This window comes from Schistocerca gregaria, chromosome 4 (assembly GCF_023897955.1).
Source record: "Schistocerca gregaria isolate iqSchGreg1 chromosome 4, iqSchGreg1.2, whole genome shotgun sequence".
In the NCBI taxonomy this organism is placed as follows: Eukaryota; Metazoa; Arthropoda; class Insecta; order Orthoptera; family Acrididae; genus Schistocerca; species Schistocerca gregaria.
The window spans coordinates 773,318,737-773,340,724 of NC_064923.1; the positions used below are offsets into that span (position 1 = coordinate 773,318,737).

At 45.4% G+C, this 21,988-nt stretch overlaps 1 protein-coding gene across 1 annotated transcript in view; it reads right to left on the reverse strand.

The window, feature by feature from the left end:
* Window positions 1-21,988, reverse strand: part of LOC126267442 (CLIP domain-containing serine protease 14D-like) — a 239,147-nt gene that overhangs the window by 146,671 nt on the left and 70,488 nt on the right. The window contains exon 4 of the mRNA XM_049972706.1: window positions 8,095-8,345. Coding sequence (XP_049828663.1) covers window positions 8,095-8,345 — 251 coding nt within the window. The remainder of the gene's footprint in view (window positions 1-8,094; window positions 8,346-21,988) is intronic.

Consider the following 21,988-nt stretch of genomic DNA (forward strand, 5'->3'; position numbering starts at 1 on the left):
TCACCAGAGGTGTACGGCCAGTGTAGGAGATCGCTCCCCACACCATGATGCCAGGTGTTGGCCCTGTGTGCCTCGGTCGTATGCAGTCCTGATTGTGGCGCTCACCTGCACGGCGCCAAACACGCATACGACCATCATTGGCACCAAGGCTGAAGCGACTCTCATCGCTGAAGACGACACGTCTCCATTCGTCCCTCCATTCACGCCTGTCGCGACACCACTGGAGGCGGGCTGCACGATGTTGGGGCGTGAGCGGAAGACGGCCTAACGGTGTGCGGGGCCGTAGCCCAGCTTAATGGAGACGGTTGCGAATGGTCCTCGCCGATACCCCAGGAGCAACAGTGTCCCTAATTTGCTAGGAAGTGGCGATGCGGTCCCCTACGGCACTGCATAGGATCCTACGGTCTTGGCGTGCATCCGTGCGTCGCTGCGGTCCGGTCCCAGGTCGACGGGCACGTGCACCTTCCGCCGACCACTGGCGACAACATCGATGTACTGTGGAGACCTCACGCCCCACGTGTTGAGCAATTCGGCGGTACGTCCACCCGGCCTCCCACATGCCCACTATACGCCCTCGCTCAAAGTCCGTCAACTGCACATACGGTTCACGTCCACGCTGTCGCGGCATGCTACCAGTGTTAAAGACTGCGATGGAGCTCCGTATGCCACGGCAAACTGGCTGACACTGACGGCGGCGGTGCACAAATGCTGCGCAGCTAGCGCCATTCGACGGCCAACACCACGGTTCCTGATGTGTCCGCTGTGCCGTGCGTGTGATCATTGCTTGTACAGCCCTCTCGCAGTGTCCGGAGCAAGTATGGTGGGTCTGACACACCGGTGTCAATGTGTTCTTTTTTCCGTTTCCAGGAGTGTACGTTTATCTGCACGTTTTCACGAATGTGAAAGCGTGGGTGGTAGCTGTGGCCTCAGGAAGACAATATGTCTTTCAACAGGACGGTGAAATGGTTCACACGAGCCATTTCGTCCATAACCGGCTCTCGAATAACGTTGACATGTTCTGGTCAAAGGAGTTCTCGCTCCGAATAGCCGCATTTGAATCCCGTCGACTGCTACCTTTGAAGCTTAATCGGAAGAGTTACCAGTAAGACGAGACACTCTCACGTCGCATCTGTACGGACTGCTACCGAAGCAGCATTCACGAAAATAGCACTGTTTCCAAGAGTGCGTGCGATCGCTTCAGGGCAAGACTGGAGGCGGCCACTGCGTCTGAAGGGAGTTACATCGAGTAATGTTACGTCTGAAAGATACCACCACTTATTCACTGAAGTGCCAAAGATACTGCTACAGGCATGCGTATTCAAATACACAAAGTCAGAATATGGTGCTGCGGTCGGCAACGCATATATAAGACAAGTGTCTTGCGCAGTTGTTAGATCGGTTACTGCTGCTACAATGGCAGATTATGAAATTTTAAGTGGGATTGAACATGACGTTATAGGTGACGCACGAACGATGGGACGCAGCATCTCCGAGGCAGCGACGAAATGGAAATTTTCGTGTACGACCATTTCGCGAGTGTACTGTGAATATCAGGAACCCGGTAAAACATCAAATTTCCGACATCGCTGCGGCAGGAAAAAGCTCCTGCAAGAACGAGACTAAAGACGACTGAAGAGAATCGTTCAGTGTGACAGAAGTGCAAGCCTTGCGCAAATTGCTGTAGATTTCAGCGTTGGGCCATCAACAAGTGTCAGCGCCAACCATTCAACGAAACATCGTCAATACGGGTTTTCGGAGCCGAAGGCTCAATCGTGTACATTTGATACAAAGCTTTGCGTCTTGCCTGGTCCCGTCAACATTGACACTGGAATTTTGACGACTGGAAGCATGTTGCCTGGTGGGACGAGTCTCGTTTCAAATTTTATCGCACGGATGGACATGTACGGGTATGGAGTCAACGTCATGAGTCCATGGACCCTGCATGTCAGCAGAGGAATGTTCAACCAGGTGGAGGCTCTGCAATGGTGTGAAGCGTGTGCCGTTGGAGTGATATGGGACCCCTGATGCTCCTAGTTACGACTTTCACAGGTCACGCGTACGTCAGCATTCTGTTTGATCACCTGCATCCGTTCATTTCAATTGTGCATTCCGACGAACTTGGGCAATTCCAGCAGGACAATGCGACACCCCACATGTCCAGAATTTCTACAGACTGGTTCCAGAGACACTCTTCTGAGTTTAAACACTTCCGCTGGCCACCGAACTCCCAAACGTGAACATTATGGAGCATATATGGGATGCCTCGCAACATGCTGTTCAGAAAAGATCACCATCGCCTCGTACTGTTACGGATTTATGGACAGCTCTGCAGTATTCGTGGTGTCAGTCCCCTCCAGCACGACTTCAGACATTAGTGGAGTCTATGGCAGTCGTGCTGCGGCACTTCTGCGTCTCGCGGAGGCCTTTCACCGTATTAGGCGGCTCTACCAGTTTCTTTGGCTCTTCGGTGAAGAAGGAACTTTTTGTTTTCGAAGCCGGTTCAGTTGCGCCTGTTGCATTGCCGCGTGACCAGTACAACTAAGTGGGTCTAAGATCTTGTAAGGCCGCTAAATTTGAGCAGCAGTGTAATTGATGCACGTATTCTGCCTCCAAGAAATTTTTTTCTGATTTTAAAACCTTAGCTTGCTAATCATTTTTCTCGTGTTTTAAACTATTCAAACAATTTCAACCCCTTTCGGAGCCGCCATTTTTTTTACTCCTCTGTCAAATAATTTTGTTTACGTATTTGCATTGAACAGTCTGTTAAGTCTTTTCTTTAAAAAAAAGAAACTATTTTGCAAATAAGTTTTGTCGCATACGAAAGCATAAGCTCAAAATTCTAAAAAATCTCTTACCCAAGGAAACTGCCAGTTCTCTTAAAGTGCATATTTTTTATCGTTACACTCATTGCTTTGCAGGATTTTTCTGAATTTTTGACATCATTTATTGTCTGAACAATTAATAAGTTGTAATATCTTCGTGTCTCTGTGCTATTACCAGCTTTGGTTGTTTCGATGCCTGTAAATAAAGTTTGTTGTTGAGAATCCTCTAAGGACTTGGCGCTTTCACTGCCTTCAGCGTTGACACCTGCTATCAACACATCAAAAGTGGTAGAAAAAAGTGGCTGCTAGCCCCAACTCTTACATCTTGCACTTCTTATTACTGGGCATACACACAAAAAGGTCATATTTGAGAAGGAATTGATGAGAAATTTATGGAATTTGGAGATAAATGTCTAAAGCTGATGAAATGCAAATACCAGGTTTACAACAACTCTTCTGTGGGCTGTGTAGCCATACCAAGTGTGCCACCTCTGTCTGTCACAAGCAACGATCCCCTTTACTAAGACTTTTCCATATTGTCCCTCAGAGTGTGAAATGATTTCCTAATCGCGAAGCTCTTATAATACTCTAGTATTAAAACATCCCATTCCAATATTCACGAGCGTAGTTTTCTGCCTATGACCTGGAATGTAAATTAAGAACAGAACGAATACTTGCTTTCAAAGTAATTTAATTGTACAGCATCGGTAAATTACCTCTAACAGCTTCAGTAATGGATCGTGTATGCGTACCCGTCCACAACTGCTGTAGCAGTTTTACGGCGTGGTGGACAGGTATCACCATTACACTCCAATTGCTGCATTTTTCTTATTACAACTGAGTCTTTGAGCATTGTAATAAAGGGACATTGTAGCTTATTGGCTTATTGTCGAAAGAAGCGTACACCGCAAGTTATTTAAACACGTGATACTGTTTTTTGCTGTTAAGTGTATTAAACGGCACTGCGTTCGTAGCCTGGAGTAGGCGAATTTTGTGTTTTCTTTGAATAAAGATTGTAGAAAGCGTCAGAAACGTTGTACCCTTGTACCCTAGTACAACGCATTACTATTACCCAAAGTTCAGTCAGTAATAATGAATTAGGACTCAGATATCTGCGTACGACACTAGATCTCCGTCTGACTCTATTTCCAGTGAGCTGCGTTTGTAAGCAGCAGTATGGCCAATGAAGCCCTCCGCTCCGTTGCCTTCTTTTACTGGTCATCTAAAATGTGTTGTGCTTTTGTCTCAGTTTATTAGTAGACATCTCCCAAACCCCGAAGCTCTATAGCCCATCGTAACTATTATCCTTAATTTATACGTAACTACATAGTACATTCCCATCCTGCATAAATTCTGAGCTGTGTGTCGGCTCTCAACATATATCGCGCTGTAAAGATTGTTCCGAGTACTGCCATTCCATCGTTAATTGATTCTTTCATATTTATCCATAGGCTGCATACGATTCTGTTGAGATTCCCCTCTGGCGGCGTGTCTGGTCTTATCGATCTTCGAGTCGTTGCTTCCTGTGTAAGGGAATAAGATCTTTGGGGGGATGGCCGGTTGGTTGCCTAGCGGTGACGAGTCGGTCGGTCGGTTTTTGAAATCTGGAATTAGAGAGTGTCTTACGAGGAGACCGCGGCGTGGCGTGGCGGTCGAGAGTTGGCTGTTGTTCCGAGAAGCAGCGTGGTCTCTTCTGGCGGTGCGAGACGTGTGGGACGAGTTGATGGGAGAAGGCTGTAAGCTCTAGCTGTGAACACTCGGGGGCCACGGCTGTGGTTCCGAGTCACTGCTTGGTGGGAACGCCAACGAACGTCTTTAAATTTTCCGTCTCGAGGCGCGAATGATGGACTAGTAACTCGCCTAACCTGAGGAGTGGTATTTCGCCGCCGTGGGTGCAGAGAAGACGAGGGCTCCGGTGACAGAGCGCGTGGCTCCGTGACTGTGCCCAGATGGGTACGCTGGCGATGTGGACACGGCCGGGTGTGAGGAACCTTTGCATCGCAGTTCACCTGCTGTTTCTCTGATAAACTGCAAGTTAAGTTGGTTAAAGGTTTAGATGTTAATTGAAGAATTTTGGTTTTTGCAACCAGCGTCGTTTTTGCCTTGTGGCCTCCTGCGTTCAGATTTCCTATCCCTGTCGACGGTGTAATTATAGACAGTGATCTTTTGGCTTCTTATTAGTACTGCCTGGGGGGGAAGTGTATTTTTGGGCGGGGATTATGATTCCTGATTTGATTCCTCCTCCCTTGCCTCGCGTGAGGTCGATGTGGTTGCTGAATGTGAGGCTTCTAGCCTGAGCATCCTTCGGGAGAAAATTATTTCTATCCCACGACATTTTGGTGGCAGGACATGGTATTAAAGTTGTACGTTATTGTAAAATCTTAAATGGTTGTAGTTTACTCTGTTTTTTTGCCATTGTTTAAAAAGGTTAAGTTTGCCTTTCATTGCTGGGTTTTTAAAATTACATGGCTCTGAAATTGTTAGTTATTGTAAAAGGTGAATGACTGAATCTTTACTTCGACTGTTTTAATCTACTTGGCATCCTTTGAAAATGCTAGTTCTGCCTCCATGTTAGCAAGCCCTTGTAATTTAATATCTTGTGCCAAAGTTTAAAATTTCCCTACATGTTCGGTAGCGAAATTGTATGCAAATTGGTGGTTTTTCGTTTCATTACATGGGAAGTTTTAATTTTGTTATTAAATGATTTATCAAAGTCTGTTTCTAAGATAAATGGCTTGGCTATTAACGGTAAAGTAAAATTTTTAATTTCATTGCTTGGAAAATTATGATTTGTTATCAAATGTTTTATTAGAGTCGGTTTTAAGTAAAATGGCTTGGCCGTTAACTGTAACTGTAAAGTAAATTGTTTCGAAAAGGCACTCATGCCTACTAGACTTTCTGTTACCCTATGTACTCAAAGCACAACATATTATTTCTATGGGTACTACTTTTCGCACTCACCATTCATACATCAGCTCCATTTGACAAAACATAAAAGATAAAATGAATAAAATTTATTTTTATTACAGAACTTGATAGTACGTAAACAATAAATTATGTTACATCATATCAAGTAACCAGAATATGATAATGATATTTTAATACAAAATTATAAACATATGTAAAACGTAATAAACGTTTTTAACGTTTAAACTATTCATTACATAAAGCTTACCACAAATTCAGTTATATCACAGATTTTGAATAATAAATAACAATAATTTAATGTAAATGCTTTCAGAATGTGATGGCTAAACAAATAATTAAGCTACGTCATATTATGTGAGCAGAATTTGATGATGATATTTTAATAAAAAATTCTAAAAATATATGAAAGTAAATAAATTACGTCCGTAAGGCAGCTACAATAAAACAGAGTTTATGTTTTCAACATTTAAACTATTCATTAAGCAATCTAGTGTAAAAATGATGAAAAATGGGCAGCTAGCAAGGTGTCATCATTCTTTTTTCAGTACTTTAAAACGTTACATATTCATTTATATCACAGATTTTATACAATAAATAACAATGTAAATACTTAACAACATTATACCTGGAAGCTATTTTCTAGCTTATTTTTGTACTTTAAGTGCAATTTGAACGATACACTTTCTATTAGCTTTGAATTTGTGTATACATCGAAATCTGTTGGATCTGACTTTGATACAATAGTCATAAATCAGATAAACATGTAAGTTTTATGACTTTTACAACCAAACTTTATTAGAGTATGATACAGTCATGATAAAAAAAAAACTGTCAGTACTCTTTAAGTGAAACGTAAACCTAAGAGCTAATTGAGCAAGTTGTTTGATACTTTTAGAAAATAATTCTACTTCTGTAGTACCTATATTGTTACGAAACAGACTTCTGGGAGCGCAATTCTCAACTAACAGATAACTTCGTATAAATACATCGACTTATATCACATGTAACTTATCACAGATTCACAGACAATCCAATGCCGGTGAGTTAAGGCTCCGAGCTGTCCTTCGGCCACGAGCTCAGCCGTGGCGCATTTTACTTCGATACACTTGTCACAAATCTGATGAACTATAAAATTGTGCTAGCGAAGAACTTCAGGAAACGATACCCTTAGTAAATGAAAAAAGCAAAAACGTAAGAGAGTTGTGGTGAGCTGTAAAACTAAGTGATAATCGAGCAGCAATTACGTGTAGTAAATATTATAGAACAGACTTTCGGAAACACAATTCTCAACTAATAGGTGCCGCAGTGTAAATACATAAATATATCACATGTAACGTATCACAGATTGGCAGGTACACTGTACTACACGGGCTACGGAATGCAGACGAGTTGGAGCTGCGGCCGCCCTTTGGCCAGGAGCGCAGCTGTGACCTGAGGGCCCGTGCCTAGGGCCAGACGCGGCCCTCCAGCCAGCCGAGGTGTGTGGAGACGCGCGTGTAGACGCCGGGCAGGGCGCCGCCGCAGGGTCTGGGGCCGACGCTGGTGACGCCTACCGCCGTGTAGGGGGCGGAGCGGCCAGTCACCAGGGGGGCGCCGGAGTCGCCCTGCGAAACGAGAGCACGCCGTACTGAGGAGCAGTCGGTGGGCACGGCTCACTGGTACTGTGCAGTATACAAGGTACGATGTGTATGATCAGAGTGAGTACTTACAACACAGGTATCAGTCTTCCCTTGTGGGTCTCCGGCACAGATCACTGACGAGTCCATTCCTCGTGGAAATCTCTCCTTGTAGGCACTCTGGCACTGTGATAACGCACGTGGGTAGATGGTGGTCTTCAGAAGCACAGAGCTCAGTCGCGTTCCTGGAACAAAGGAGAGTGACGACTTTGTTTCTTACTTTTAAATTATGACATGCTAAGCGTGTGGCTTGTACCAAGTCTGTTGTGAATATCATATGCTCGGCAGAGGAGGAGTCAGAAAAGGTAGAGAATGATGAATTGAGTGGATGTTGAAAAGTTTTTGCATATGAAGATATTCTGCTTTCAGTCTCAATGTATAGTTCTGCTTATAATGACAATGGATCCAAATGCTACGAACACTGAATGTTTTCTGATATTTCTTCATTTTAGAAGTTGTTAATCACACTGACACAGTATTTCGGGTATGATATGAAGAGTTTCCTTTTGAATTGACTAAGTGCAAGTGGCGATTTTTAAGGTTTGAAACAATAAGTGAAACATCATAATTGTTTGGATGTTTCCTAGGTCACGTATTTGAGAAAACGTTCACTGGCGTACCGTGCTGGACAGTGACAGGAGTTGAGACAAGCTGGCCGCTCCACTCACCGGCAGCGTTCGTGGCGCCCCAGCCGGCGGCGGTGAAGCTCGGCGGGTCTCCGTCCTGCGTGCTGAGGCAGGCGGGGAAGACGGCGTCGCTGAACTCCACCCTCCTGTCCAGCCTCAGCAGCGCGATGTCGCCGTACGACTGCCGCTTCCTGTAGCTGGGGTGCAGCACCACTTCTGAGATGCCGTAGTCTGCGCCGCCTGCTGTCGCCGTGAGGTTGTTCACTCCCAGACGCACCGTGACTGGCCGTCCCCTGGAACACACGTACGCGGCGGTTCTCGTAGCTGCGTTCTCCACTCCTGACCTACAGTTACTGCATACTTCCAGCTGAAATATTGAGCTATCATGTTCGTTCCTTTCAAAGGGTCAGAGCGAAAACGTAAACAATAGAAATTTGAACCTCCAGTTAACTGATCAACACATGCTTCGTAATTAGAGGAGACTGAGGATGTGCGCACCATTGTCCATAATATACCGACATAAAGATCCATGGCTTCCCTAATCTCTCGTACCTCGAACGCCACATTTCTGACCCCCAAATGGTATCAGAGAGCAGAAGTAGGTCTCAAATAACAAACTCTGTTCCCAGACATGTGTGGCATTTGGTGGGTAAGGGCATCAGGGTCTGAATATAATGCAAGTGTAACTTTCTTTAATGGGGTCCGTTTTCTGAAGACTTATCTATGCTCCCTGCTTGAAACTTCCTCCGTCTGTCCTTCCACCTCTACATTCGCTGTCTTTACGAGATGTGCTAGGTTTGTCAACTATGCCAGTGTGCTTACTACGTCTCGCATCGTGGGAAAGTGCCTCGTACTTGTAAAATACCGGGTGATCAAAAACTCAGTATGAATTTGAAAACTGAATAAATCATGGAAAAATGTGGATAGAGAGGTACAAATTGCCACACATGCTTGGAATGACATCGGGTTTTATTAGAACCAAAAAAATATAAAAGTTCAAAAATGTCCGACAGAATAGCAATAATTAGCATAACAAAGTAAGACAAAGCAAAGACGATTTTCTATACAGGAAATGCTCAATATGTCCACCATCATTCCTCAACAATAGCTGTAGTCGAGGCATAATGTTGTGAACAGCACTGTAAAGCATGTCTGGAGTTATGTTGAGGCACTGGCGTCTGATGTTGTCTTTCAGCACCCCTAGAGATGTCGGTCGATCACGATACACTTGCGACTTCAGGTAACCGCAAAGCCAATAATCGCACGGACTGAGGTCTGCGGACCTGGGAGGCCAAGCATGACGCAAGTGGCGGCTGAGCACCCGATCATCACCAAACGACGCGCGCAAGAGATCTTTCACGCTTCTAGCAATATGGATTGGCGCCCCATCTAGCATTTTGGTTCTAATAAAACCCCATGTCATTCCGAGCATGTGGATCGATTTTTACCTCTCTATCTACATTATTCCGTGGTTTATTAAGTTTTAAAATTTATACCGATGTTTTGATCACCTGGGTGAAAGTGACATTTTTTGTGAGACACTGAACTAGCCATGTTATCGACTCCCGAGTCCTTCTCGCAGTTCAGTGAGCTACCAAAAGTGAATGTACGCGATTCGTGACAGTAACATTATTTTTTTCCGCGTGTGGAATTAAAAGTGACCTTCAGTTCTCTTGAGGAAATGTGCAGAGAAGGCTACTCACGTGACCCTGTTGGCGCAGCAGTGGGCCGCTGTGAGGACGAACTGGTCGCTGATGAGGGTCCCTCCGCACAGCCAGCTGAGGCCCTCCGTGTTGGGGACGTTGAAGCCCAGCGCCGCCTGCAACACAACAGGTTTCCCTCCTTGTACTGCCAGGCAAACAGAGAACTCACCCACAAACACCTGTATGCATTTGTCAAAAGTACTGGCAAGGTCGTTAGAAACAGTCTGAAAAGCTTGTAAGGCTATTGCGGGGAGGGGGGGGGGGGGGGCTGTGCTTACAAATAACTCTTAAGAAAAAAAACAATGATACGTTGCGTCGTTCCTGAGCTATTTAGGATCGAAACTAGGTCGTTGCGCTTGCATATTCAAGCACTTGCAGGCTCTAGAATGCGGTAATGCGCTGACATCCGTGGGTCTGTTAGTTACTAATTGCCGAAATACTCATTACCAGTTCAAATACGCCTTTTTCAGAAGCGGTAAATTTAAGCTAGGTGAGCAAAAGCTACGTTTGTTCATTTTGAGTACACCAAACGAAGAACACGTTTCCCGACATCGCCTCTGTCAGGATGCTTGAATTTGCACGTGCGACGACTTGCTTTGCTAACGCCAGTGTTAAATAACTCTGAAAAGGCGCAATGTACCGAATTTTGTTCTTAACAACTATTTCTCAGCAGAACGTCCCCTGCTTCACCCTTACAAGCTTGTCGGACTGTCAGACTCTGGAATCGGATTGGGAGTATGCCGGATGAAATCCTCATCCTGTCATATTGTCAGAGTTTCTGTGGTTACGCGAAGTCACAGAAGCCAAATGCGAGGATGAGTCGTTTAAAAATGACATATCTTTGTCCAGCTCGAACGTGTGTTCTGCGTCTAATGAAGTTTTGAAGTCAGCAGTAAGTCAAACCTTAAACTCAATTCTGAACTATTAAGAAAGCGTACAATAATTTTGACGTTTGCGTAACGCTCGCTGTAATTGCCCCGTCCCTAATCACGTGTTCCTCGCTTCCCTCCTTTACTCCAGAGTCGTCGATCGTTGCCGACACCTCCCACGTCAGAGCTAGTTTATCGCAACAGTGAACCATTGAGTGTTAAACTTACATTGCATTCAACGATAGTTTCAGTATACAAGCTTTTGACAAAATCATGGGTCGATCAAAAGACGTTGTGTTTAACATTTAGCAACACTAATATTAGATCCAAACATGCTAAAATGTTTGGCACGGTGACGCAGATTAATAATCGTGTGGTTCTTCTGAACGCAGTCACTTGACATAAGTCAAATTAATTGTTTGTTGACCACCGAGCCTCAAATTATTTTCTCTGATGAATGAGGTTATATTATTATTTAAGGTAAACATATCTAATATGATTATTCTTTAAATGTAGCGCATCAGGAAGGTCGGTGGATCACCTGTGTTTTGATTCATAATGCATGATGAAATTAAGATTCCCATAAAATGGGCGTATCAGTAGCGAGAAACGTTTTCTCTCAATATTGTATAGAAATTGTACAGGTTTAATCACTAAGGGTACGCACAGCATATATAACCATAACGTGTACACTCGTTCCTCCGTGTGAGCATTACTATGATGGATATTCTTGCTTAAACAACTCCCAAAGAACAAACAAGTGGCTCTCACATGTTTCTTTACAGAAACACAGTCTCTTAAGATGGCCAAGTAAAGGAAACATTGGACTCCATTGCATAGCAGCTGCAGTAGAACTGCTGTGCTCTCCTTAACAGATAGTCACTACAGTTGTACATTCTGTATTGTAAAAACGAAGATTCATTCGTTTTGAAAATTTATCCTTGCATCACGTTATGTCGAATAAAATTGAGTTTTCAGTGTGAACTCACCATGTGTGGAAATTCATGCGGCCCAGCCAGTTTACCACGTAGAATGTAGTCTTCCAGACCATCCCGCATGGCTTTGTAAGAACTGCAGGCTGTAGATAAGAGAAAAGAAATGTAATGTAATACATGCTGCATATTTCGATTTCACTCATGTAAGCGGGCTCATTATCACTACGGAACAAATTGTTGATGACTTACGTTAAGGCATGCACAAAAATGGTTCAAATGGCTCTGAGCACTATGGGACTTAACATCTAAGGTCATCAGTCCCCTACAACTTAGAACTACTTAAACCTACCTAACCTAAGGACATCACATACATCCATGCCCGAGGCAGGATTCGAACCTGCGACCGTATCGGTCGCGCGGTTCCAGACCGAAGCGCCTAGAACCGCACGGCCACACCGGCTGGCAAGGCACGCACAGTTTTCGTAATGCGCTAAAATGACTTCAGAAAATAACGGAATACAAAAATTTTTTTAGAAGGTACCTGTTCCATTTCTAAATGGAAAAGTTAGGCTAATGGGATTATGTGAAATAAATTTGTTGTAGGCTACGACACCTTCTTGCTGAATGCTTATCACTTGTGGAGTTCCAAGTAGCTTAGGAGTGGTGGTTCAAACTGTCGTATCCGGTGCCATAAACGGACGAATGCCCAAAAACTAAGCACTTATCTGACAAAAACTATGTCATTGACGTCATTACGGTTTTCATGTTCTTATATATTTGTTTATTTATATTTTTATTGGTTGGCCTGAGGTGATCTGTAGTCTGGAAGTAACTGTAGGCTGTGACTAATAAGACGGTCTCATGGTGCCAGGGAGACGAGATATTTTCCAATGCGGGGTGCATAAAATTCGTAGAAATAACGAGCTTTTTACCTTCTTGTTTGAACATACGGCGAAGTTAATTTTTTCTGTATCCTTTGGTGGTGTTCTTATACACGGATGATTTTTGTGTGAGGGATAGAAATGTTACTGAATGCTGCAACGCGCTTTTCACGGCGACACTATAACATAAGTGCTGATTCGGCGTGCGAAGAAAATGTGTGACCTTCTGAATCCAAGCTAATGCAGTTATGGGAGACAACACGAGAGATTATCATTACACGTGTCTGTGTCATGAAATAGCTATACATTGAGAGTGATATTAGATAGGAGAGGGACAGTAATAGAGAAAAGCAAATGCTACCCTTTCACCCTTTAGAGTGGATGGGAGGAAAAGAACTCAACATATGTGTAGGCGCATGCCATTTGTGGGCGAGAGGCTGAAGGCATTACAGAGGTCTTTGCTCTTAGGTGGCGAGTTGTAGTAGATCGTGATGGCTGCCCAGGAGCAAGGGGTCAGTGACTTTCTGAGGTACTTCCCCATGGATAGCATTGGTGGAGGTCGTCTACAAATCTTAAGTCTTTCATGCAATACTATTCTCGTATCTTCTTACTACTTAAATTGGGAATTTGAAACAAAAAATGGTTCAAATGGCTCTGAGCACTATGGGACTGAGGTCATCAGTCCCCTAGAACTTAGAACTACTTAAACCTAAGTAACCTAGGGACATCACACACATCCATGCCCGAGGCAGGATTCGAATCTGCGACCGTAGCAGTCGCGCGGTTCCGGACTGACGCGCCTAGAACCGCTTGGCCATCGCGGCCGGCGAATTTTAAACATTTACTTTCCATAATTAAAGCTTCAACCAAATAAAGCTTCAAGTTTTGTAAAAGACTAAGAAACTAAACTTGTAAAAAGAGGCAAAAACAGTGTTTGTTTACTTAATTTAGAATGTTTCACCAAGAACCCACAGTTGATTCAGTTACGATAAACAAATTAGCTCCATTTTTAGTATATATACAATATGGTATGGTGAAAAGACGACTTTTATTAGTAATAATGCATTGAGTCAGATGTAAAGGATAACAAGTAAAGCAGCACGAGTGAGCATTGCTGGTGCACTGCGTGAGTCCAGAGGAGTGGTGGGGGTGGAGCGGAGCAGGGCAGAGTGTGTGGCGGACTCACCTGCCTCGCTGGGGCGCCGGTCTGCAGGAGGGAAGGCCCAGGCGTCGCCGCTGGGGATGTCGTTGGAGTCGCCTTCCTCCGCCCCCGCCTCCGCCCCCGGGCAGCAGACGACCTCCTCCAGGCCGTCGAAGCCGCAGCGCGGGGGCAGCTGTCGGCGCTGGCGGATGGCGAGCAGAGCAGCCGGGCAGTGGCGCACTCGGAGGCAGCTGCCGGGGGGGCAGGCGGCGCCCTCTGCCGACATCAGGGAAGTCACCTCCACTGTCCAGTGGGCCAGCTGTAGCGGCCACGTTAAGTGACGAGCACGCATACTGTACGTTAAACACCTCGTCGGCGTACATTTCAAAACACGGAAAATGACTCCTCGGTCCACACGAGATGCCCCTAGTGAGCTACTGTCCAGTTTTTCCGTTCTATGCCCCACTGAAGTCGTGCACTACGACGAAGGACATTTTGTAAAGTACCAGACTCAGACGTCCATACGACGCAGTTCTTGTCGCAATGTTCGCTTGGGAACTCCTTCAGTAGAACCAGCATTCATTGACAGCAATGCTGCCGTGTTTGAAACCGTTTGCTAACCACAAGGCGTGACGCTCGTCTATGTTGTCTCTCGAATGCGCTGTTTTCACAGCTACTGTTCGTACGCCGTGTCACGTCACTCTGTGTGGTACACCGCTCCTCGCAGCCACTGTACTTCGTCAGGCAGCTCGCGTTCATTGACAGTGTGATCAAGGACAAGTGTAGACACGACAGCTCTCTGGAATCTACTGGCACGTACGCGCCACTACGCTGCCATGACCTACGGCACTGGCCACCGTTCACGTAGGCGCCTCATACCAGTCCTGCACCGTCTGTAGCGTTGCGAGGCAACCAGTGTCCTCTTTTAAGTGGAAGACTAATATTTTTTCCGCTGACCTTCAATAAATTTGACTTCACAAAACAAGATCTTCTTTTTGATGTGGAAAAAGCAATAGTTATCCTGAACCACTATACCTCTAACATTAGTATCCGCTGTACAAACACAAAGTACTGGCTCTGAGCAAGCACTTCTGTTCTACGTCAGCACTTCCCATCTACTGAGACTGTGTATTAAGTCTGTGTAACTCACTATCCTCCTGAATTGTTTGTTATTGGTATGTAGCGTTCATTGTTCCACGGAAATACTTTTTCTTCCGCCCAATTAAACAACTCATTAATGGAGGGGCTACAAGCTGACGAAGTTCGTTATTATGATCACGGCTTAGCACCTGGAATCACTACCGTTTGTACTGATCATTTCACCCAGACAAGCTACAACCAGGTAGTTGTTCAGAAGTACTCTAATAAACAGTTCTAGATGGGTATTCTGCAGTTTTCTCTCACTGAATGCGACAATCTGTGTAGTATCACAGATGTTCAGCCAACCTAATAACTCGTTGCCTAGCAGTGGGAAAGTCTTCGCAATGCTACTACAGCCGTTTACTAATATTTCATACCCTGTAGCAGCAGACATTTCTTTCCAGAATGTTCCTGTACTCGGGAGTGAAGACTATAGTGTTCTAATATGAGACATACTTGTATTTATGATGTCTAATTTTCGTATCAGTTATGAGAGTAGTTGGAGCAGGTATCATACAGTCCAACACTCCAGTTCTACAAACTTAGCATGTACGGAGTGGGAAAAATATTCCCCTCACTTTCTTGTTCGCAAGGAATAGAAAAACGAAGGAAAGATCAATATAGAGGAAACAAACTCGTGAATAGACTCACCTTGCAGGAAGAGAGGGCTAGACGTTGCACGTTCCAACAACAACATCAACACGCAAGACGCAGTAATACGCATAGCTGCAGCCGCCATTTTGTGTGTGGTCGACTGTCAAACTTCGGCGACTGAGTTGCAAGTGGCGCCGGGACACGTTATATAGCGGCGGCGGAGCAGACCAAGAGATCGAAGGTGGTGGCAGATGAGGCGGCGCAGAGGGCGAGGAGGGGGGAGAGGAGCCCCAGGCCGCTGCCCCCGCGACAAGACGCCGCAACAGGCGCGCAAGATCCGCGCCGCGCACACGAGGAAGGAAGCTGTTGCCGACGTCCGCCGTTCCGGCTCCGCATCCCGCTTTCCGTCTGTCCTTAGATTGCTTCTTTCACCGCGACTATGGCGAAAACACAGGGTGACTATTATTCAACTACAGTTACGAACTACTGAATGCACACACAGTATTCAACATATTAATGACACTACAGACATTCGGATTTTCGGATTTAGGTTATGACATGTTCGACATGCCTTCCATCATTGGCCATGATGTACCGCAGACGAACTGCGAAATTCTGTGTGACGCGTCTGGAGTGTCGGAACATCGATGATGTCGATGAGCTCCTGAATGGCTGTTTTCAGCTCAGCAATGCTTTTGAGGCTATTGGCGTACACCTTGTCTTTAACGTAGCCCCACAAAAACTAGCCGTACGTGTTCAGATCTGGAGAATCTGGCTGCCAATCGAGGCGCATGCCAGTGGGCTCTCCGTTCTCGAGAGCCAGAACGCGCTCCCCAGAGTGCTCCTCCAGGACATCCTACGCACTCCTGCTTCGATGGGGTCGAGCTCCGTCTTGGATGAACCACATATTGTCGACTTCAGGGTCACTTTGGATAGTGGGGATCAAATCATATTTGGAAACCTTCACGTGCCGCTCCTTATTCGCCGTGCCATCAAGTAATACCGCATCGATTATTCCGTGAGACTCATCGCTTCTCGATCGCGAAATGCACATTCTAGGCCCATCAAACGCGCCAGCTCTGCTTACTGGCGAAGTCATCCAAATGAAAGTGGGCTTCGTCGCTAAACCAAACCATACTGATTCCCATGATGCCCCGGAACCAGCCGTGCAGTTCGAAGGTCCTGTTCAGAAGCATTAATTGTCCTTCAATAAATGACACCCTTTAATTGTCGGAGTACGCAGAGTAACACAATTTCCGCTGCTATTTCTTCTCGCGAAAAATGTCAAATTTTGGACTCGACATACCTAAGCCTTTCCACGTTTAGGATTCTCGACTCTTGTAGCTTCATATTATTGTTAATCTCGTAGCTGGTATCCAGCTTGGCACTCAGTAATGTCAGTTGTGCCCCATGGCACACCGTAGGCCCCGCACTGCTATTCCAGTTTAGGCTGTTGCAGGTCATGCCGTCCCGTTTCGAAGCTACTTTTGCTCTGATTGATTCACAAATGTGAGCAGTAAATAACTCAGGGAAGAGTCAAATATATTGACATCGACATTCATTGATCATCTGCACATAAATAAATGACACAGGCGTCAGAAAGTATTTTCAGTAATCAGTAGTATCAAGTGACCAGATCTATCCTCTGTACTTTGGTGATGAGTAACAAAGGAATGCACAAAAATAATGAAATCTAAAGAGGCAAAAAATAAAATTTGAATAAAGATTACTTTAATACAGCGCTAAAATAACATCTCATAAATGTCGACAGTTTCTTTGGGAAGCACCTTTCCTTTTAATAGCAAATTTTGGCTCTCTTAGCATTTGATGTAGAAAGTAATAGTATGGGACAGAGAAGAAAGAAATAAAGAATGTTTTGTAGCAAGATGCGTTTCATAATGGAGGTCTCTCCTGTGCAAGAACTTACGATATGGTTGATATTATAGTTGTACCAAGAATGGCTATTCACATAATGATTAGAAATATTTTACCAATTACGTTTAAGTGAGAATATAACACTATCTCTGTTGGGCAGCTCTAAATTAGATTTGTACATTTCCGAGAAACGTTTCAGTTTAAGTAATGATCAGTTCCTGCCACAGATTTTTCGAATGCCGTTCTACAAACAGAGAATAAAAACCCCCTCCTATGGTCTGGATGCTTTGGGTGATTCGGGGCAAGCGACCAAACAGCGAGGTCATCGGTCCCATCGGATTAGGGAACCCTCCCGCCATTTGCCTGAAGTGATTTTGGGAAGTGATTTAGGGTAGTGACGGAAAACCTAAATCAGGATGGCCAGACGCGGCATTGAACCGTCGTCCTCCAGAATGCGAGTCCAGTGTGGTAACCACTGCGCCACCTCGCTCGGTATTGTCTGGATGCTCTACAAGATTTATATGTTACCATTTGCACACAGAAATGTAAATGAATTTTCTCAATATGAGAGTACCGAAGGTCGATCTCTTTTAATTGTTAAAAACCATTCAAAAACCAAGATCACACAAAATATTTTTTATTCAAGACAACAGGTTTCAACTGAATGAGATTTTCATTCTGCAGTGGATTGTGCGCTGATATGAAACTTCCTGGCAGATTAAAGCAGAGTAAAAATCTCATTCTGGAAACATCCCCCAGGCTGTGGCTAAGCCATGTCTCCGCAGTATCCTTTGTTTCAGCAGTGCTAGTTCTGCAAAGTTCGCAGGAGAGCTTCTGTATAGTTCGGGAGGTAGGAGGCTAGGTTCTGGCGGAAGTAAAGCTGTGAGGACGGGGCGTGAGTCGTGCTTGGGCAGCTCAGATGGTAGAGCACTTGCCCGCGAAAGGCAAAGGTCCCGAGTCCGAGTCGCGGTCCGGCACACACTTTTAATCTGCCACGAAGTTTCAGGTTTCAACAGGTTTCTTAGCTGACATATTCAGGTCTTAAACATTTATCTAAGGAAAACATCTTCATTTTACGCTGAACTTCATGCACAAGATGTCAAATCGATAAGGAGTACATATTGTGCATGAGGTTCAGCGTAAAATGAAGATGTTTTCCTTAGATAAATGTTTAAGACCTGGAAGATTATAGCCAAGACTGTTGAAACCTGTCGTCTTGAACAAAAAATATCTTGTGCGATCTTTCGTTATCAAATAGTAGCTTCTTCCGGCTATTCTTATTTATTGTCGCCATTATAGGCCTATAGGGCGATCACTGCTTCTGGTCTAATCTCCCATGGAATGCAGTGACACAGAGGTGTGTGCGATGTGCCTCTGAAGCTGGCAGTGGCGCAACAAGCAAGCAGGGGCACACGTGAGACCGGCCGGGGTTCCCCGCACACACGCGAGTCACCGCGGGAGGCTGCCGCGGGTCCGCCGGCGCCACCGACACACGGTTACGCCACACTGCTGCAAGCGTCTGCGCGCCTGCTTATTCGTCAGGCAAAATTCGTCTTCACCGCTAAAAATGAGTCATGTGACAGCCAACGTGGATATAATTCCGGATCACTTGCTTCCTTTCGCGGCACGCCGTCTTGCGTTGGACAAATCTTGTGCAAGAGTCCGGATGGCTGGCTCAGTGGTCAGCGACCCTGCTTGTGTCGCGGAAGCCCTGCAAGCGGTCCACGGCAGTGCCGAGGGGCTCCACTGTGTTCTGACCACAGAAGCCGAGGCCCCTGAGGCTCACGAGCAGGGCAGAGCGGTGAGTGGTGCGGCTGGTTTAAAACGTCAAAGTCAAGGCGCCGGTGGGTGTTTTGTTAGTCACATGTCGATCTAGCACTACTGCAAACTACTCCTTAAACAGATGCTGAAACCACTCTAAATCTGCATCGTGCAGTTTCTCGGGTACAGAAACTGTGGCGCGTAAAGCGAAAAGCGCTTCTGGTAGGTTATGGACCGTAGGAAAAACACACATTCTGTCCGCATAGATGTACCGTAGCCGTGGGCACATAGCCCCTTTTCTTTTTGAATATATTGCAATTACCAGCACGAGAAGGGAAAGGGGGGATAGCAGAGGTGTTAGGTAGAATTTATCAACAAATACTTATTCGGAAGTTATGAAACCATACCATGAAAGTTTTAAGTTAATTAATTTAAACTGCCTAAAATTTTCTCTTTGGATTTATTTGTAAGCGCCGGCCGCTGTGGCGGAGCGGTTCTAGGTGCTTCAGTCCGGAACTGCGCGACTGCTACGATCGCAGGTTCCAATCCTGCCACGGGCATGGATGTGTGTGGTGTCCTTAGGTTAGTTAGGTTTAAGTAGTTCTAAGTTCTAGGGGACTGATGACCTCATATGGTAAGTCCCATAGTGCTCAGAGCCATTTGCACCATTTATATGTAAGCGACTGTTTCGGCTGTTGGATAACTCAGTTGCTACACGGGCATATGGTGTTTAATTATATATAAAACCAAAGGCCAGCACGGCGCCACTGCGGCATTCGTTTCTTCTACGAGACGAGAGAATCTGTCAGTATTTCTTACTACAGTTTCAAGCGTCATCGCAGAAAGTAATCTATTGGCATGACGAGGAGGTGAAGTGAGTGAGTGAGGCACTGACTCACCCTTGCTAGTTACACAGGTATCTCAAGAACTGAAGAGCGAAAGTAACTTAAGCATGACGTGTCAGAGTCGAGTTAGACAGTGCGGTGAAACTTAGATCACACATAGAGATAACTGATTAAGCCTAGCAGAGAAGGTAACTGAAAACAATACGTACAGAAGTGACACTTTCATTCGGAGACAACAATTATATCGAAGTCACCGCGATTTCCGACGGTCGGCTGGGCAATACAAAAGGCGTGACGGTTGTCAGTAGGGTGAGTGATCACCACGAGTGGCACACGTGCTCCAGTGCCGGCCGAAAAGTGGGTCAGGAGTTTTCCTGGCAGGGCGTCCCACACCTCGACCCACGCCGCTGGCAACGGGGGGATGGTCGGGGTGGAAGTGGACGTCCCTTCACTGTACGCCACACGTGCTCGGTGGAAGTCGGGGGGACGGGCTGTCCAGTGCATTAGCCGTATGTGCAATCGTTTCACGAGCCCCTTCACCTGCGCTTTCGATGAGGTTTCGCATTTTCATCCGTGAAAATAAAGTGGGGGCCGAATTCACCCCTGGAAAGGCGCGCGTGGGATGGGGTACAGCGTCACATCAGTGCTGACCGGTGAGACGGTACAGGGTACAAGGATGTGACATCGTGCCCAGAGCGTAGGAAATGGACCAGAGAGTTGTGCGGTCGTGCTCTGTTCTCGGACGAGAGCAGTTTCAGCGTGCGCGGTGATGCCGGACATACCTTTCAGAAGGGTTTGGTGCACTCCCTGGCTAAATCGCTGGACAAACACTACGGCGAAGGAACGACCCTCAACAAGCTCTTCTGCAGGGGGTTCTGTTGGGGCATCTGGGGCTACCAAATAGAAGCTAAGAACCACTGATCGGCGGGATCGTGGTGAGAAACACTCCGGTTGAAGCCTTCATGAAACCAATAGGAAGAGGGGGAGGGGCGCTCGTGTTGCAACCGGCAGTGATCAACTAATAACTCTGTAGAGGCGCGGATTAACTGCATGGGTTGCTTTCACTCGTGCTTTGAGTTTCGTGCGGCTACCGACGATGATGCCTGGAAGGGTCTCAAATGTGACTTCTGTATGAAAAAGCACAGCGTGAAGTATTTTTCTTGTTATAGCTGAAACGTCTGCAGAGTAATCGACAATTATGCGGAACTTTGCTCTCGGAACAATCATTTGATATCAATTAGTTCACTAAATTTTAGAGTTTAATTACAAACAGTAATTAGGAAACACGAAAATTCGGAAATTAGGAACCATAGAGGGTAACAATTATTGAACATATGATAAAAAGTAAATTAGTTACAGACCACGGCATGTGGATACTTTAATCAACATGAGCAACATGTACAGGTATTCGGATTTAGGTTATGACATGTTCGATATGTCTGCCACCATGGGCGATAATGTGAGGCAGGCGAATAGCGAAATTGCGCTGAAGTATCGGAACATCATTGATGTGAATGACCTGAATCGTTGTTTTCAGCTCAGCAATAATTTTGGGGTTATTGCTGTACACCCTCTACAACACCCAGATCTGGAGAATAGGGCGGCCAATCGGAGCCGATACCAGTGGCCTCTGGGTACCCCAGAGTCAGAATGACGTCTCCAAAGTGCTCCTCCAGTACATATAAAACTCTCCTTCTTGTATGACCGATATCTTGTGGAAATCAGGATCATTTTTTTTATAAAGGAGATGAAATCATCTTTCAAAATCTTCAGTTCACTCGTCACCGTGTCATCAAGAAATATCGCACAGATTATTTCGTGACTGGGGATTGTACATCACACAGTCACGCTTTGAGGGAGGAGATACTATTGGATCGCGGAATGCGTATTCTCACTCCTCCAAATGCTCCAATTTTGCTTACTTTTTGAGATATTAAAGGGCAAAGGGCTAACAACAACAAAGCGCTCGCGCATGCGCTTAGAAATTCCCATCATGGCCCCCAGTGGACGTCCTTACACAAACCGTTCAGAAGTTATGACGACTTTACTTTCTATACTTCAATAATTGTCACCCCGTACTTTCCAGAGGTATAATTTACACGTTTTAATTCTTTGTCCACCAATTAAAGTATGAGAAAATATTCGGGACTCTTTTTGCAAGGGTAATATTTAAATATTCCCCAGTAATAGTA